Source organism: Zonotrichia albicollis, chromosome Z, assembly GCF_047830755.1.
Source record: "Zonotrichia albicollis isolate bZonAlb1 chromosome Z, bZonAlb1.hap1, whole genome shotgun sequence".
In the NCBI taxonomy this organism is placed as follows: Eukaryota; Metazoa; Chordata; class Aves; order Passeriformes; family Passerellidae; genus Zonotrichia; species Zonotrichia albicollis.
Window position 1 is genome coordinate 74,723,383 of NC_133860.1, and position 19,919 is coordinate 74,743,301.

The following is a 19,919-nucleotide window of genomic DNA, read 5'->3' on the forward strand; positions in this document are numbered from 1 at the left end:
AAAATAAAGACCGGAGTCTGAAGAGGTTTTTCATTCTGCTTCCTCACATCACATTTTAAACCCCACCTTTCTTTTTTGCAGACAGCAAGCCAGAGTACAAGCTGGGCAGCAATGCCGGTCTCTCTGCTCAAGGTTTTCACACAGCTTTGAGTGCATCTGGTAGAGAGATGTACTTACTGTGTCAACAGAAGAAGAAACCACTGATCCAGAGCTTGTTGAATTCATAGAAATATTCCCTTGAGATTCTATCTGACTTAGAGCGTCACTCAATACACTTATGGACTCTAGAGAAAGGAATTGAAAATGCACTTTAGAAACCATACATGAAACACTCCAGTTACAGACACAAAATACACACATCAATCAGCAAATGAGATATAGCCTGGTATTTCTCAGTTCACCTTTAAACACAGTAAATATACATCTGTAAATTGAGCAGCGTGCTGCTCAAGGTGGTTTCTGCACAGGTTCCATCAGTTCTGCACCCACCAGTCAACCATGACACTTATCTCAATGTGTAAAGGAGAAGATAATGACTGGTACATGTTTCAACTGTCTGAGAAGCAAATATCTGAAAATTTCTACTGATTTTCTTATGAGAATTATTTGCAACACAAGTCACAGGTCTAGTCTCCTGACTGCTACCCTCTTTCCTGAATCAGACAGATAGAAAAGCAAATAAGTCTGACACTGAGCAATGATGAAATTATTAATGAGATGATGCATGAATTCAACTGTGGTCACGGCAGGCCATCAAGAACAACTAGTTTCTTGAAGCTTAATAGGGCTAAAATCAACATTAAACATCAGAAAGAATCAAACAAAAGGTGATGAGAATCTCACACAAAAAAACACAAACGTGCTTAAATCAGAGAAATGCAAAATCATTTCTTAAACTACCTTAACACAGAGTCACTGCCCTCCACTTCAAAACCCCTGTGCCCATACTGACTTGCACTGCTGCTTGATTTAAGTCAATGTTGCTCTATCACACAGCACTACTCTAAAAAACCTGCAAGGTAAACTGCATGCCCTCTTGCAGAATCCTGTTTTCCTAAACTATCTCTTGCTTACCAGTCTCACTGCCAGAATCATTGTAACATTTGTTTGTGGCCTTAATCTTGTGAAGAAAAGGAACATCTAAGAAACAAGTATATGTTGTCACCTCTTCTGCCAAAGACAAGTTTCCTCAATATGACACTTACATAATGTGAAAATGTGCAAAACAATAATTCTAATTCGGAAAAACCTTTTGAAAGGTAACTTCTTTTATCCCTTTGTTCATTCATTAAGTGAATAACAGAAAAGCAATACAGAGCTATTGGGAGAAGTAATAGACTGTTTCTACTTTTCCTGCATGAGCAGAAGAAGGTTTCACATTGCTTTAAAATCTTCACAGGAGAACACAGGTTTGGCCTCCAAGCATACCTGAATGTTTCCTGAACTTTAGCATGGCCATACACTACTTCCATGCAGGAATATAAAGATGACTTTTAATGGTGAGGCTTGAAGACTAACAACATGCATTTTTGACAACATTATCTGGCATAATTATAATCAATAGTACAAAGGTAACCTGTAAAATAATAATGGTGTAGAATACTACATTTCCTCTTCAAGGAGTCTTTCTTCCAGAATGTATGATGCAAGTGGACTATAAAGTTGGTGACCTGGCTAGTGTCTGGCTGAACACTAAGGAGATCACAGGGTCATAGAACAGTCTGGGTTGGAGCGGACCCTTAAGGATCAAACTCCCCTGCAATGATCAGACACTCTTCAACTCGACCAGGTATCTCAGAGCTCTGTCATATCTGACCTTGAATGCACCTGTCTATGAAAAACCCATTCCAGTGTTTAACTATCCTTTGTAAAAAGCTTCTTCCTTATAGCTCACCTAAACCAAGCCCTAGTTTTAAGCCATTACCTCTCATCCTATTGCAACAGGCCCTGCCAAAAAGTTAAGTACTGAAAGACTCCAAAAAGGTGTCACTGAAGTCTCCTCTTCTCCAGACTGAGCAAATCCAACTCTCTCTGCCTTTCCCTTTAGAAGAGGAGTTCCATCATTTTTATAATTTTTGTGGCTCTCCTCTAGTCTTGCTCCAGAGCTGGTCTAAGTCTTTCCTGTGTTGAAGACTGCAGAGCTGGATGTCGTACTTCAAGTGGAGAGGAGACCTCTGGGGCGCAGAATCAACTCCCACAACCTACTTGACATGGTTCTTTTGATGCACCCTGGGATACAACTGACTTTCCAGGTTGCAGGTGCACATTGCTAGCTTTTGTCCAACTTCTCATCCACCAGCATCTCCAAGCAGTTCTCCACAGGGATGTTTCTGATGTGTTCATCCTGTTTAGATACTGGGGCTTGCCCCAGCCTAGGTGCAACATCTTGCACTTGGCGTGGTTGAAGCTCATGTAGCTCCAATGGCCTCACTCCTCAAGCTTGTCCAGGTCCCTTTGGATGACATCCCTCAGGTGTGTCACCACACTCCTCAGCTCCATGCACACTCAGCAAGTTTGCAGAGCCTGTACTCCATCCCTTATCTATGTCATTAAGCTATTACACAGTCCTGCTCACAACACAGGCCCCTGAGAGACAGCATTCACTACTGATCACCATGTGGACATTGAGGCATTGACCATCCAACCAACACCTCCTCCACTTTTGAACAGTTTGTCCATCACATCCTTAGCTCAGCAATTCAGACAAATGTTATGGGGGGCTGTGTCAAAGGCCTTACACAAGTTCACACAGATAATACTCACAGGCCTTCCCTTACTCATTGATGAAGTCACTCCATCACAGAAGGCCATTGGGTTCGTCAGACAGAACACATCTTTGGTGAATCTGTACTGGCTGTCTCAAATCACCTCCCTGTTCTCCAAGACCTTCCCATGCACAGAGTCGAGGATCACAGGATGGTAATTCCCAACTTTCTTTCTAACTTTTTTTTTAAGATCCAAGAAATATACAATTATACCAAAGGGTATAATTTTGGCAGAAACAAACCCAGTAGGAAACTTTTAATTAACACAATTATCTTATTATTGGTATAGGGGTATTTTTTAAATTGTTGGACTAACAGTGAACTCTATGCCCTTAAGTGTTCATCACCTCAGAATGGCCTGCTATTGTACAGCAAATCATTAGCAGAAAAAAGGAAAAGACTAAGCTGGAGAACAAAGGTTGAAAATAGTCACAATGAAGGGCATCTCTTTCCAAAAGTATTGATTTTCCAATAAGGGGACATTGCATATGAATCATATCCCTTAACAACAGAAAAAACACCACAAGTGTTTAAACCTTTTTTTAAATACATATAAGGAAAGCTGACACTGAAGCTGGAACACTTCTCCTCTTACACAAATTCTTCGTATTCACACAAAGTATGCATATGTATACACACACACACCTTCAATGTGTTGTACATTAATTTGCTCTATGTCAGACATAAGCTTTTAAGATGTGCCAGAAGTCAAACAATGAGAACACTTGAGTTATCTTCTGCAAATAGATAGCTTCTAAGAGAATTAAAAATGCACAAAAATTTCTAATTGCCAATTACAGACCTTTAGCTGGCTCACATTTTCTCAACTAAAGAGAAGCTTGAGACAGAGTGCCTCACCCACATCATAGACACAATATATTCTGCTCCCCTAGATAACAGAACAACACACTGACTTGTGCAAGAGATACTACAGAATGCTGTGTACAGTATACAGCCTGCAAGACAGCGATGCCTGTCCTCTGCCTCTACCACAACATAGTCTGATTCCCTTTCCACAACAGGAAGAATTGGGCAATGACACAAGAGCAAGTAATACACTATGAAGGCAAGGAGAAAACAGTTGGGAGTTGCACCAACATGCAGCGCATGGTGCAACTGTGACCTACTGCACCCTGTACCATGCATTCAGAAGCTTCGGCATCACACTTAATCTGGTCTTTCTGCTTCATGTACAAAATACAAGCCTATCTTATCAGTACCACTAAAACGAGAAATAAGATTAGCATCTCAGATTTTTCTGAAATGAAAGATTTTAATGTAGTAGCAAACAGGGTTTTCTACTGCATTAAAAGCAATACTTTATCTAATTCCTTTCTGGGTTTTCCTTTTTCCCATTGCACCTAATGCTTAGTACACAAATGCTCTTCACAAAATCATATTACTCAAAATAAAGAAATCTGCAGGAAGAGTTTTAACTTCAGATGTTAGGTATTGTACCTTTTTAATCTTTACTGCAAGTACTCTAATTAGTTTCCTTGGCCTTCAAGCAATAAAGAGGACAATAAAGAATTTGACAGCAGAAACTTCTAATAGAATTAAAAATTCTATTCAGCCAACAAGAATTTTCCTCAATCCTTATGCTGATTCTCACAAATACACAATACAACAATTAATACACAAGTTTTTATTCAGTATCTGTGGCTTGACTGCACTGCAAGGAAAAAGATATATCTTTACTAAGTTCATAACAGAAGCTAAGGCATGGAAGATCCATGCCAATGTAACATTTTTGATTTCCTGACTGTAGAAACCTGCCATATTTTATTGTAAGCACTTTTACTTGACGTTCAGAAGAAGGTCAGAAGAAATTCCAAATCTTCTTCGGTTTTTCCTCCTCATGGCATCAACTGGCAGATATGAAATACCATATATAATGCTGAAGCAACTTTGAAAAGAAATCTCTATCTACAACACTTTTCTGCTAGCAACCCATAAAAGTAACATAGTTCATGTGACAGGTCCTAGAACAGATCAGAAGTGATAAAGCTGGAATTATGTTGTTATAAATACCATTCCATTGCAGAACAGAGAACATGTGTAAACTTGCATACATTTGGAAACAGGATACCTGTAAGCCAAGGATCAGTAAGGTGACCTAGAACTACTGCTTGGATGGTTGCATTCCCCAGTGTGCCAAGACATGAGGGAAAAGACAAAGTGTGTACTATGCTGGTTCTAGTAAAGGCATCTAAAAACATATCTTTAAGGTTTTTAACAAAATATCCTAATGGATTTTGGAGCCAACAGCTTGAACATCTACTGTGCATTTAGTTATCTTTGAAATTCAACTGACATTGTATATATGGATACCTTTTCCTCTCCTGCCCTGCACTCTTAAATGCTGGCAAGGAACAAGAAAAGTATACAAAGCACTGAAAGAGAAAATCATTTTAGTCACCAGGCAAGGGGGTGATGTAACCCAAGAACATAAGGCACAGTAAGAACTTTTTTGCTGTGATATATCCCACAACTTAACCAGAGCTTTTTGGTAGTGAAATGTTCACCAAAAACCAAGATTCCAGGACTGAAAAGAAAACACAATTTCTCTATTGCACTATGCTGTCTGCATGTCGGTGCAATAAAATAAAACACTGTCATCAGTCTGACTCTAATGCTTACAATGACAATGATGTCACTTCTCTAGAAACTGTTAAGATAAATCACATCTTAAAGCTATAGGTAACAATATAGCAGTTGCTTTAGAATGGAAAGATTTGACCATACTGAAACAGAAAATTATTAATGTAGCACATTTACAAGAAAATTCCTTAGTTCTGTAAATTTTGAAGTTTCAGCAAATGTTTGAAAGAAATCATTCTCTTCTAAGCTTTGCTTACCCAAGCTATCCACATATACAGAGCCAAAGCATAGTTTGGATTGGAAGGGATCTTCAGAGGTCAGCTAGTCCTAGTCCCCATCAACTCCTGAGTAGGGACATCTTCAAGTAAATCAATTTGTTGAGAGCCCTGTCTGACCACACCTTGAGGCATAGGGCATACATTTGTCCCAGCTTTCCCTTATTTCTCAGAGGCCTCCATAAAGTACTGAAAGGCTACAATAAGATCTCCCAAAAACATTCTTTTCCCCAGCCTAAATAGCCCCAAAATTAAAGTCTCCCTTACCTTGGATGGTTCTGGGTTTGCTGGCATTATCAAAGTCACACACCTTCTCCCATTTATCTCTCACTGCTTCAGGCGTCATTGGCTGATTCTTTCCCCTGACAATGGCACCCAAGGATCGCTCCCAGCGCACTAATGGGAAACACCAGCCAGAGAGTTCCAGTAACAAACAAAGAAGCTTTTCATTTCTTTATACAACCTTCCTCTAAGCCACTACCTTCAAGATGGTACCACAAGGGAAACATTTTAAATACTCCAATGTAACTCACCATTGTAACTTCCAGCTGGACTAAAAGGGCTCACTGCTTTAACTACCATTTAGAAAGGGAACAGCACTAGTTTTAAGTTTCACTGAAGCTGCAACAGACTTTTCACTCTCCTGAAATACTAGTTTTAAGATTCTGTCTACTGAAAAGCTGCAGCTAGTATTCATCTACAGGATTTCTCATCTTACATGACTTCAACTACTACTGCTTAGGTATCTTCTGGAAGCATAGAAAACTACAGGGAAAAAGTGAAAACCACTTGTTAGCTGTAAAAGAACCTTAATACCAGCAGCCAGCACCTCCAAATGGTCTCTGAAGTTGTATTTCAATACTGTAACCTGAGAGAAACTGGTAAGGCCAGTGTGAAATTAGTTCCATAAGGATACAGACTTAGATTACTGGGATTGCAATTCAAATAGTTATGTATTTATACTTCATGTTGGGTTTGCCATTAATTAGCAGAAGGCAATGAATAAGGCTATATTGGTACCTCATGAACAACATGGTTTAATTTCAGTAACTACAACAATAGTCATTATAATGATGAAAAATGGTATTTTCTCTTGATCAAAGTGCAGATTTTCAGCTGTATTAAAACCCAAATGCTTGTGAAGGGCAGCAAGATGTTTTGTGCTGCTAACCTGCTTCTTTTAATCTGTTGCCCACACCTCTTGGAAACACTATTCCAGTTACACAGAACACTTGCAGTTAGTTAGAAATGTACAAAATTGTTATCAAGTCGGAGAAAAAAAACTAAATGTAAGCAGAATGACTTCCTGCATTAAGAGCCCTACTTCCAACCCTCTCATGATACTCATGTAGGCTGAAATGTTGTAAAATTCGTTAAAACAGTGTTTGTACCAGGTTCAATGGATTTAGGAAAAAAGTCAAGGCATCTCACACACTGAATATTTTTTCTCCTCATAAGTCCTCAGTATGTCCTGCAAGTTTTCCTGAAATTGGTATTTAAGTTAGTTACTGGAGTCACTAAGGAAAATACATGGGTAGCATAGCTACTGATTATTTAAGAACACTAATTGCCTTAACATGCCTACACACTAGTATTTTAATAGAAGCATAAGTAATAGTGGAAAGTAATGGAAAAGATGAAATGAGAAATGAAAAATGAAAAATACGCCTGTTTATCAGCATATGATATTTATATCATGAAAAATTAAAGTTATCAAGAAAAAGCAGCAATGTATACTTAGCACCACAACTTCTACTTGAAATTATGCCCAGGATCTAAGAATTGAAGTTACTTGGGCAGAATTTCAGTTACTGTTAGTTCAAAAGCATAACAATGCACATACCTATAACTGGTAACATACCTAAGCTACCAGTTTTTCCCACATGAAGTTAAAGGTTTTAACTTTTACCAAATATAAGCAGTTTTCTCAGAACCCCAGGCTTTTATTCATCTTCTTGCCTGAGTAAACAATGTCTTGAGCATACAGGTTACGTCTAAAGAAAGTCTCAATGTCAATTCCAAAAACAAGATCAATCCCTCCAACATAAAGTACTTACATTTTCCAATCCACCCAGCTCCCACCTGCCAAGAAAAAAAGAATATCATCAGCTTAGGACATGTCACAAAGCAAAGCTGTGGTAATGCTGGGAAACAAAACTATACTCCAGAACAAACTCAATATTAAGAATTTCTGAATTACTGCTGGCTGTAATTAACAGTTTAGTTAAGCACCTGAATGTGATCAACATAAAACAGTTTCCATCCAATACATGAGTTAGCAGTTTGATGCCAATACCTATAATGAATACCATAACTAAGTAATTACTCCTTCCTGCAAGCCACTTTCTATGTTAGAATGATTTTCAGAACAAAAATGCCTTTTGAATTTTGGTATCTTTTCAACCTTAAAAGCGTACTATAAGAATTGTAACAATCAAATTGGTAGCATGCTGAGCACAGACCAGAACTTGACTAAGCTGTGACTGCCTGAAGTACTTGTCAAATACTGCACAACTAGATCAATATTTCTTCTGTCTATGCTGAGTATGTAGTTCACACATGGTCATTTAGTTTCAGCAAAAAGGTTAAGGCTGGACAAGATAAAACAACTGATATTGGGGGAAGGAGCAAAGGCAGGGAAGGAGGGAGAAGAAAGGAAAAATTTAAAAATTACCTCAAACAGACTGCCATTTTCAGCACAGCTCTCATGGCAAAGCCAAACTACTAAAGGAGCAACATATTCTGGTTTGAAAGCATCGACCAGATCTAGAGCAAATAGGAGAGGGGAATAATGAAATAGAAATACTCTGCAGTTTCACCAGTTTAATCTAACACCCTCTTATGAACAGCAGAACCAGGAGAATTTTATCCAGAGTGCTCTGTCATGAAAAGAAAGGACCAGGTAAATGAAACATTTGAAGATTCAATAAAGACCAACATCTAGTGAGATACATATATGCTGCTTAAGCCCATGACATGGCTTCTCAGCCAGAGAGACAAATGCCCGTGTAACTCTTGGGAACCCTGCTACATGCAGACTGCAAAGCCAGACAACCTTCCTAAATTTCCACATGATGGCAGCCTGAAACAAAGACAAGACAGCTATACATAATCCTGATGGAAATTTACCTGAGCAATTTTCCTTTTAGTATGCTAGTCAATTATATAGACAAGACATTACGAAAATAATTGCAGCAGCTGATTGTTTAAGAATTATCTCATTTGGAAATGACGGTTTTTCTAAACAATAAAGAGAATTTTCACCCTGCTAAATTTACATATCAATCCTATTCTGGAATTTTCATTGACACCTAGTACAATAGAAAGCTATCTGAAAATTGAGACATTGTCATGGAACAGTGTGGTTGTCCAGGCAGCTCTTATCATATATTCTATCCACTGTCTGAATATTAACTTTGCTTAATTTCCTTTTTCAGCTATTAGAATATTATTCTTTCAACAGCAGTAGATACAGAGCTGTTCCTCATCTAAAGGTCATCAAGCATTTTCAATTATAGACAGATTTTCCAAGATGAAGAGCTAGGAAAGCCTATCATTTCAAGTACTTCTTTAATAGCAAAACTAAGGTAAACAGAAGTTCATTTTTAGCAGTTCCATAAAAGTACAAGAAAGTTGAATTCCATTTATTATGGCATGTTGTAAGTGCATAGCAAACCCATTAGACTTTTCCAAAATATTCTACTTTATGCCACATATAATTTAGTCTCAAAGCCTAGTCCTATATTATTATTATTAATGCTTGTAATCTACCCTTAAAATAATTTAAAAATAGGTACTAGAAGTTAAAAAAAACCAAAAACCAAAAACAACCACACAAAAGATGCAAACCGCATTTAAGAGTTCTTAGAAAGAACAAAAATATGTGGGTCAAGTTGTACATACATAACAATGTAGAGCATTGTATGGCAATGAAAAAGCATAGGTGTCTGCAGACATCAGAGGATAAATAGGAAAGTCCTGACTAAGATAACAAGAATAATTTGATGACCTCTGAAAATGTTTTTAAGTTGTGGCATTTAAATCTTTTAGGAGTATTTGAAAAACTGGACAGGAATTGAGTGAACAAGATAAGAAATGCATCATCAGAGCTCTAAGTATCTTACAGAGAAATCAAAGGATCTCACTCTTCTTAAAATGACTAAGAAAGAAAATTCTGAGGTATTTTTTATCATCCTATGTAGATTAAATATCTTCAGAACTTGCCAGCTACTTTAATCCATTTTACATTGCATGCTTCATGTGTTTAGATCTTCTATAAACAATTCCAATAAATCACTGGAACTTACAACTTAAAACACCACTAGAGTCATGACCACCTGGATTATTTAGATCTAAACCAGGCTACTTCAGGCATTCAATCTGTGCCTAAAATACAAAATACATTACTCTCCAATACCCTGTCTATCAGTCTGACGAATATGATGATTTCCTTGGCTTTGAAATCTGCTCATCATAAGGGAAAAGAAGGGCAAGAGTGAAATGAAATAGGCTGACTCTAGAAGATTTTCTGAGAGTAATTTCTTTTAACTGACATTTTCCCCCCCAAATTATTTTTCTTTCTTCCGATCATTTGCCAAAGTAATTAGTCAGTCTATTTATCCTAAACTTACACTTATGCACACTTACTATGTTAAACCTGCTCAAACTTTCAAAGATAGTAGCTGTGCAACAAAGAAAAATTAAGCAACTCAGTTTACTATCATCTCCTGCTGATCATGGAACCACTAAGTACACACATGACATGTTGCGCACAAACCCAGTATTTTGCAATTAGGCAATATTCTAACAAGTGCAGACAACTTATGCTCATACTTGATGTCACATGTGATGAAACAAACAAGCCTTTCCACTAGCGAAGGAGGATCTTGGAAGAGATTACAGTTAAAGAGCCTTGCTACATGAAATTGCTTTTGCAAATAAGAAAATTTGCTCCATATCTTGTGGTAGAAAGTAAGAATTCCTCACAACAGACAAAGCAAATAAGCTGACAGTTCAAAGACAAAAAGATAGTAGGAAAAATGAACTGGTAGTACACGAAGTGTGAAGGACTTGCATTTTCTAAGAGGTAAGAGAGTTTGTTGCACTTCAAAAAATACCAGTACATGTAGACCTTAAATTATTCACCTTGCGGCATGACAGTCTGGGTCAGCCTGGATCCAGCAGTAGGAGCAATGGTGTTGCAGTGGATGTTATATTTCCGCCCTTCAATTGCAATTGTGTTTGCAAGACCCAAAAGGCCAAGTTTTGCAGCACTGTAGTTTGCCTGACCAAAGTTTCCATATATTCCAGCAGCTGAGGATGTCATAATTATTCTTAAGGGAGAAGAGAAGAAAAAAACTTAAATTATTTCTTCAAGTTATTTGATTCTACACAACATTTGCCAGCTTTGGCATTATAGTCCCCATATTCCACAAAACCAATATGAAAATATTATTTGCTAGTTTTGCTAACAATCAGGTAACTAATGTTTGATGGACAGCAAACATCTCACAAATCCTGACACATTGTCAGAGTAGCAGAAAACTAACAAAGGTTTTCTGAGTGATATTGCAACACTAGGAAAGACATTCTGTGACACTAAATCCTGTACAGAGAAAAATAATTTCATTTCTATCTTCATTTCAGCTGGTGGTATTCTCACAACTAATAGGAGATTTCATTGCTCAGAAGAAAATTACTTGACTGAAAATCACTGCCTTTAATATTAACTACCTGGTAATATCTGAAGATCTGTTCTGACAGAATTCACATTCAAAGAATTCTAATATGCATTAAATGCATGACAGAAGAAGACAGGAAAGGAAAGTCTTGCTCTTTGCTGTTCCCATTACTGCTTTGGAGTGACTTAGAGTTCACATGAGAGCTCTAAAAACCACTGCAGTTCACAGATGGTTTGAGGCAAGAAAATGCTGTGCTGCAGGTCATCTCAATTCCATAGAAATGGGTGCACACCGTCACTTTTAAAGGAAACCTGTTATGGTTTGACACTAGTCAAATACCACAAAGGCGCCTTGCTCACCCTCCCCTGCCAGAGCTGGGCAGAGGAGAGAAAAAAAAATTAACAACAGGTTCATGGGTTGAGAAAAGGACTGAGAGAAAACACTCCAAGGGCAAAAGACGCTCAACTTAAATGTACAAAGTGATTTTATTACTGAGAGGTACAGAGAAGTATAATGAGAAGTAGCTAAGCTCTTTTCTTCCCTCAACCCCTCCCTCCATCCTTCCCACCAACAGCACAGGGAGACAGGGCATGATGGTTTGGTCAGTTATCACCAAGATTTTCTTCCACTGCTCAGGGAGAAGAGGCCTGTGGGGTCCCAGTGAGGCCATGGGGTCCCTCCCACAGGAGACAGTTCTCCATGAGATTCTCCAATGAGGGTCCACTTCTCACAGGCAGCAGCCATACTGCACCTGCTGCAAATATGAGTCCCTCCCACAGGCAGACAGTCCTCCCAAAACTGCTGAGACATGGGCCACTCCTTCCATAGGATGCAGTCCTCCAAGGACAGGCTGCTCCAGGGCCCTCTCTCTCCACTGGGTCTCCTGCTGGATCACAACCTCCTCCCGGCATCTACCTGCTCTGGCATGGGCACCTCCCTCCATGGGTGGATCTCTACATCCCCCATGGATGCCCAGAGGCTGCAGGGGCACAGCTGCTTCACCGTGGTCTCACCACAGCCTGCAGAGAATCTCAGCTCTGGCACCTCCTGCCACTCCTTCTACAATGACCTTGGTGTCTCCATGTTGTTTCCCTCACAGGTTCTCACCTCCTCCTTGTCTCTGGGCAGAAAAAACTGTGTGTCCTTTTGTTTTGATTTTCTCCTCCAATCTGTTATCACAGAGACATTACCATCACCTCTAACTAGCCCAGCCTTGGCCAGCACCATGTCCATTGTCAAAGCCACCAATGATTGGCTCTGCTGGACACAGTGGAAGCTTCCAGCAGCTTCTCACAGGCCCCTTGTGTGATTTCCCCACTACCAAAAACCAGGCCATGCAAAAACAACACAAAGCCTGATCAGATTCTGTTGAAATCTACTTGAAATCTAAACACACAGCATAGCTGGGATCAACACACATTTAACTTTTTTTATCTGCTTCACTGCCAATAATTTAATGCTTTTAATTTAAGTGAAGTGTTGCAAGTAGTGGTTCAATATGATGAAGAAAAACTACAAACTCTATACAAAGCAGGCATTTTGCAGATGGCACGTGTCTACCCATAAACTGCAGAAGCACTCACTATCACTGTCATCTGAGCAAATACAGAAAAGGATACAAGTGAAACATTATCCTAATTGCATGCAACTCTAGAATTAAGCTGGTTTTGAAAAAATAATTTAATTTTCAGCTCCCAGACTGAAGACTTTCACTATCATCACAGTTCACTTCCCTGGATGAGAATAAATGTTATTTAGGTCACAGGATGAGAAAATACCTCACACAGTTTTAAACATGTGGGTATGGTTAAGATTAATATAATCAGTGCTTTGATAAAGTTTTTGATAAAATCACAAAAATGGAAAAAAAATTCTGATTTCACCGCACTTTTCACTTAGCAGTAATACATACCAAAAACATACTAAGAACACTCCCATAACTTTTAAGAAAAGTACGTTTGTCCAAAGGGTTAAAACTGACAAACAAAGAAAACTCATGACAACTAAACACCAAAGAAAAAAAATCCATGGCCTACAAACAGAACTGCATGAACCAGTCATTTGAATAAGAAGGAACAGAACAAGAGTCCCTCAAACTGCAGTAACACACCAGTAACAAACATTTCTAACCAGTCCTCATTAATTGACATGGTATTTTTACATAGTTACAACTTCTGTTTGGGAGAGCCAGAAAAATACATTTAAATACATTGGAAGAAAAACCTTCAAACATTTGGCTGAGGAAGCGGGAAGGAGGAATCAGAGCTGTACAGACATTTTCACTGATTTTGCTTCTACCCTGACAAAGTGAAAGAAAAGAATGCAAAACTCCTTCACTGTTTGGACATGCATCAGTCCCTATGGAAAAATGCAATACAGAACACACATTTTTACCTGCCAAATTTCTGATTTTTCATATGATTCCATGCAGCTCGGGTTACCAGGAATGATCCCCTCAAATGAATTCTGTGAATTATATCTAGAACAAATTAACATCAGTTTAGTAACTCCAGGATTTTTCTCCCAGCTTGAAATGCACCATATTTCTTCTTCATGACAAAAATGTACTCCCTTCACACTGTTTTTTTGTTGGGGTTTTTTTGCTTTGTTTTTTTGGTTTTTTGTTTGTCTTGACAGACAACTTTTCCGTACTTGCCTGAACATACACTGATTATGAAGGGGCTGCCCACATATACCACCTCTTGTATGGGCCTCTTCTCTACAGAATACAAAAGCATTCAAAATTCCTGCACTCAGACTCAGACCAGAAGCACAGAATACAGACTATCCTTGTAAAGTCTCCTTCACTGACTTATCATCATCTACGACCTCAATGAAGGTTTTGCTTTTTCTTCTGTCCCTTGGCACATCAGTTTCCTTTCCTCTCTGCTTCGTTTTGGGTCTTTTAAGCCTGTTTAATATTCAGCCATGCAGTGCTGGCACTAGGAATGTTGTGTTCACAAAAACTATTGTGTGTAATTCACATGGCTCTTTTTCTTATTGCATTTGGCAACCTGGAGTGGGAAGAAAAGCCCTTCTTACCCTTTGGAACTACATACACCTACCATGTGTTGCAGCACAGACCTGGTTTGCACACTGAACACAAGCAGCTTTCCACTAAGCTTGCAGGGCAAAAGGTAAGCCTTCCCTGTCTTTTCTTTCTTGTTCCCGTGGGAGGGATGTACATGTCATCTTTCACAAGAAAGAACATTTGGAAGTTGCTTTAAAATCAACTCACCCCAATCTTCATCACTTATCCGAACAAAGGAACGGTCTCTCAGGATCCTAAAATGCAACATTAGGAAAACAAAACAGATGTAAGATCAACATTTGTTTACACAAAAAGGACAGCACACACTCAAACAGGACAGGTATACTCACCCAGCATTGTTTATAACAATATCTGAAATAAAAAAAAGGTAACTAATTCAATGCACTGATAAAATACAAGCTTGTTTCTATTTTTCTCCCACTTCCAAATATACACACACAAGAACACTGGACATATACATCACATTACATATATTCAGTAGCTCCTTGTCCTGATTAATGAATCTATCCTTGAACAAATATTATAACATAAAACTTCTGGACAGGCAACTCTCAACCCGACAGGGACCTCAATGGGACAAAGCCTGAAAGGCAGGCATAGCTGTGAAGTGCTGGCTGCCTAGGAATCCAATATCTGCAGGATGCAGCTATCCTGTACAGTTTTGAAGCCTGCTTTGAATTTCAGAATGCCCCAGTTACGCAGTTTATGCCACCACCTTTGTTGCAGTAGCCCAAATGATAACTAGAGGAACCACAGAGTCTCAAAGCTGATAAAGTGACCAGGATCATAACAATTTCTTGTCAGATAGTTAACTGGGTTCCTGTTGGCCTTGTTTATGTGTACTCTAAGCCATTTCACCCTGAGTTAAACTCACCAAGTGATTTCAAACAGTGGAAATCACATGGCTAAAAAGAACTTTAACAGTTACATAAAACACCTTAGGGTTTTCTTTTTTAATTTCTGCTAATGCATGTTGCCCTTATGTAAGCAGAAGAGCTTAAAAACATGCAATATTGCTTTCAGCAACATTATTTATGCTAATTCTATGCAGTCAGTCATAACACTTCGTGCTTTGTGACAGTCATAGACTTTGTGCTTTGTGATAGAAATTGTTAACCATTATTGAAGTTACAAAATTCTGAAGTGTAGGAAAATACGAAACATATACTAAGCTTTACACCTCCGTTAAAACCACAAAAAAACAAACAAACAAACAAACACACCAACAAAAACAAACAAAAACCCAAACAAACAAAACCCAAAAAACCCAAAACAAATAAAAAACCCCAAACAAAAGTTGATAATTCAGATTAAAAGCTGAAAGCCCCTTATTCAGATTTCACTGACTACAGGCACCAAGAATTGGTAAGTACTAGTGTGGTCAAAATGTATTTCATACACAGGCTGTTAACTGCACTGCTTATAATGGCTTTACACTTGCACACAATTTTCTACATGAATTAAGCAACTGTACCTATCCTCCCAAAAGCCTCAAGGGCTGTCCTCACCAGCTTTTCACCATCTTCTACGGAATCTGTATGAAAAAAGTAAAAATTCTCAATTAAAATTAACTGGATACTCTGCACTTCCAGGATATTAACAACTAATTCCACAGATCTAAGAAAAATAAACTACACACAGCCCCAGTGAAAACTAAATTCAAATCCAGCCATTATCTGCATGTGGCGTAAAGCAAATCCCACACAGCAAATTTAAATGCCACAACATTTGTGACAGCAAGAAAAACACAAAGCAAAGCAAGCAAGAACTATCCATTCCCATTTAGCATCTGAAGACTGCGGAAGAACAGCTACTTAATACTTCAATGTTAAAAACTGAGATAAAAGAGAAGGGCATTAGTAGATAAATCTTAATTGAATGAGGCAATTAATGCACCTGCTTTTAGCATCTGTCTCCCCACTCCACATAGTATCACACCTGTTTAATGTATATGTTAGTGGTAAGCTGGCAGTAATCTTTCACTAGCAGCATCAGCTTTTCATTTAACATGTCCACTATTCCTATAGATAAAGCATTACACTCATCTGGATAAATAACATACCATAATTGGGTACTGCTTTTCCTCCTTTTGCTCTGATTTCATCAACAACTTTGTCAGCAGCTGAGGAGCTTTTGCCATATCCTTTAAAATCACCTCCAAGATCATTCACTGTGCATGACAAAGAAATGAAATTTTTGTTGTTAGCACTCAAACTTCATGGTCTGTCCTTACCTCATTATCACACTGGAGGCTATAAGGAATATTAATAAAGCCTGCTGCATTTGGGATCTTACTGAGAACCACAGATAACAAAAGAAAAATAGTAGAACATATGACTATTTTTTTTAAAAGCAGTGCAACATACATTATCCCATTTTCTTTAAATAACATGGAAAATCTTTTTCCACCCCTCCATCATGTATTCCACTTGCTTGCCCTGCCCAGGCTACCTCTGTAATTGTGTTGAAGTTCAGAGATAAAGATCTAGATTGTACCCCAATCACAGGCAATTTGTTCCAGTCTCTAACTACTGCATGAACCGTAAGCAAGACTTTATTCCTGTTAATAGAGCTGCTAAACTGTTACTAGCCACCACCATCATGGAAGAGACCCAGCGGTCTGAACAAAGCGAGAAGTGCCAGCTCTGGAGCTTCAGATCCTGCTCCTGTGGGGTAAGAGGCCCACCTGACACATACATCTGGTCCAGGCTGCTCCCCACACTGGGGCACACGTCACTCATGGCAGCTGGAATGTCATGTTGCCACACTCTGCTGCACTCCTGCACATCCCACAGCTTCACAGAACTACCAGGGGAACAAAAACACTACCAAAAAAATCCCCTAAAACATTGTATTTGGACAAAGAATTTTAAAAAATTTTAAGAAGTTGTTTAAATGGGTTCAAAATGGAATTGTAAAAAAGCCAAATTGACTGAATTTACATGCAACAATGGTATTCTGCTAAACAGTCTTTTGCTATGGTGAATTCCAGCTTTCTGCCTTCTAACTTCGAACCTCAAGAAGCCAGACAAAGTAAAATCCACAAAATATGAAGGATGTTCTTGCTGGTCTAGATGAAAAGCAGCAATGTCACGTCTGTTGTATCATGACAAAATGAAATGGATCCATTTTGTGCCTTTTTTTTAACTCTGTAAGTAAACAGAAACATGGCTCGCAGAACACACCACAAAATCACTATTATTCAGATCAAGAAGCCTCATCTGGAATCCTATATTCATCTTTGTGTGCAGCACTTCAAGAGAAATGTAGAAACACGGCAGAAAATTTGTGAGTAAATAAAAATGCCAAAGCCCAGAAGAAGCGAGCATCAAAAGAGGAGGGACATGTCAAAAATAACAGAAAAAACAACCAAGCATAAACAAATCAAACACAAAAAATGCCCAGCCTTAAGCAGAAAGTACAAGTACCTTAACACTGATGCAAAAAACAAAGGAGACAAAAATCTCCGAGCTAACAGATCAATATCTAGCAATCCAAACATGCAGAAAACACAATTCAAGTGAAAAGAATTAAGGCAAATTTCTAAGTGTAGGGATGTGTTAGGATAGGCAACGCAGGCAGACTGATCAGCCTGCAACATCCATGGTATTAAAGGAAAGCAAATTAGGGACAACACCTGGGAAAGAAGAGTGAACAATTTGAGTGGTAAACATACACAAACCATTCAGTCCTGTTAAAGCCTAACAACTCTACCACAGACAAGTTTATATATGCTTATCCCACACTTCAATAGTAATTTGCTGACAAAAACCTAATGAAATATTTGGTAAAATTTTCAGAGGTGGTAAAGTACCTTAGGCTGAGCACAGGCACTAATGGAGTTGAAACAAAAAGGAGTATGCAAGAAAGAGTTGAGCTATTATAGGTTTTAAAAATAGTAACGCCATGACTGTGATAGAACAATGAAAAAAAGCCCCTAACAACAAAATAGAGAAATAACATTACTATAAGCCCAAGCTTTACATCATGCAATTTTCAGCTGAAATCACACAGTTGAAAAGAGCCAAAGACTGTAGTGGTTGTGGCAGAGCATAGCTATAGTCTGAATCTTGGAGAAGAACTCCTCTAAGGCTACAAGCGTGTCACAGAAGAGTAGCAAAAGCAAATCTGAAGGGTGAAACAGTTGGTGCAGAGCACCTGACATCTACAGTACAAGTTTTTTCAACAGTAAGCCAGCTGATTTCTTGTGGTATTCTGGTGTCACAAACCAAGCACACATGAACAATGTAGATTTGCTGATAGATTGCATCTTCTAGCCTGTTTTTCAAAGGACTCATGCAATTCAATACCATTTCACTATGCAAACAAAAATACAAATAGGATACATACCAGGAGAGATGCTTCAAAAGCATGACTCTAAACTAAAACAGCAACAAAAGAGCCCTCAGACAGACCAGAAGAAATGGTAGGTCTGGAGATGACACAGGATGCAAGACAAAAGCAAATCAACCCTTCTTCCTACTTTCAACTTTTCCTGATGAGAGGCATGAAGGAGATAAAGAATAACCAAAAACAGTGGTAGCAGGCAGCCTCAGGGTCATGGGAAGAGAGTTTTCTACCTAGGCTGCTCTTGTCAATTTAACCACACCAACAGCAACTCACTCCATAGAGATGCAGGACTGGACAAAGGCGTCATATCGGGGCCTACTGTTATTCTTCCAACTACTCTAAATATTCCTCCAGAGTATTTGATCACTGGTCTTAACATACCTTCATTTCCATAACTTATAAAAAGGAACTTGTTTAAAAGAGACAAGGCAGATATAAGTCTCATATCTACTTGAGTTTTAAAAAACTAAAGATTTATACAAGTAGTTTCTCAACTCTTTGAAGTCAGAATTGTAAGAGAACAAGAGAAACAAATACAAGCATGTAGAAGTAATACTGCAAGACAAACTGAAGTGTGAAGTTTCCAAAAGGAAACAAGAAGTTGCCCTTACAGTCAATTCTTAACTTACTGTTTAGTTATTACACAATAAGGCCAAGAGATAAAGGAGCATTAGCTGTGGTCAGGCAATAGAGTACATTTTCCTTCAGATCATTCTGGAAAGTTAGACCACCACCATCTGCAGAGAGTCAATACAAAATATTTGGACTGCTTTAGTGACATAATTTTTGCTAAATAAAAAATCGATGTGAATTATTCACATCCACGGTAAATACAGCAAGTATCAAAGAAGGCAATTAACAGAAACAAAATAAGAAAAAACAACCTAGATTTTTTTTAAGTTGTCTACATACATACTCATTTTAAATCAATGAAGTAAAATCAAACAATTTTCTTGAAGTTTTGTAAACTGAGATTGGCGTTGTCATTAGAAAACTACAAACAAAAACAGCGAGCAAGGTCTTGTCCATAAATCTCTAAGCATTTAAACTTGAACTCATCAACAAATTCATCCATAGGCAGCAAAACTATAAAATCACAGGAACCTTTTAGGCTGGAAACATCTGCAAGGTTAAGTCCAACCATTAATGTAACACTGCCAAGTCCAGGAGTAAACCACATCCCTAAGTGCCACAT

The 19,919-nt window shown here is 38.4% G+C and overlaps 1 protein-coding gene across 3 annotated transcripts in view; it reads right to left on the reverse strand.

Moving 5' to 3' along the window:
* The window catches only part of HSD17B4 (hydroxysteroid 17-beta dehydrogenase 4), a 62,993-nt gene that overhangs the window by 39,284 nt on the left and 3,790 nt on the right, over window positions 1-19,919 (reverse strand). For all 3 annotated transcript variants that reach the window (XM_074532176.1, XM_005488434.4, XM_074532175.1), the window contains exons 3-12: window positions 16,437-16,544; window positions 15,849-15,908; window positions 14,704-14,725; window positions 14,561-14,607; window positions 13,717-13,801; window positions 10,787-10,974; window positions 8,316-8,407; window positions 7,699-7,723; window positions 5,909-6,037; window positions 178-284 (exon numbers count right to left, since the gene is read on the reverse strand). In XM_074532176.1, the coding sequence (XP_074388277.1) occupies window positions 178-284; window positions 5,909-6,037; window positions 7,699-7,723; window positions 8,316-8,407; window positions 10,787-10,974; window positions 13,717-13,801; window positions 14,561-14,607; window positions 14,704-14,725; window positions 15,849-15,908; window positions 16,437-16,544 (863 nt within the window). The remainder of the gene's footprint in view (window positions 1-177; window positions 285-5,908; window positions 6,038-7,698; window positions 7,724-8,315; window positions 8,408-10,786; window positions 10,975-13,716; window positions 13,802-14,560; window positions 14,608-14,703; window positions 14,726-15,848; window positions 15,909-16,436; window positions 16,545-19,919) is intronic.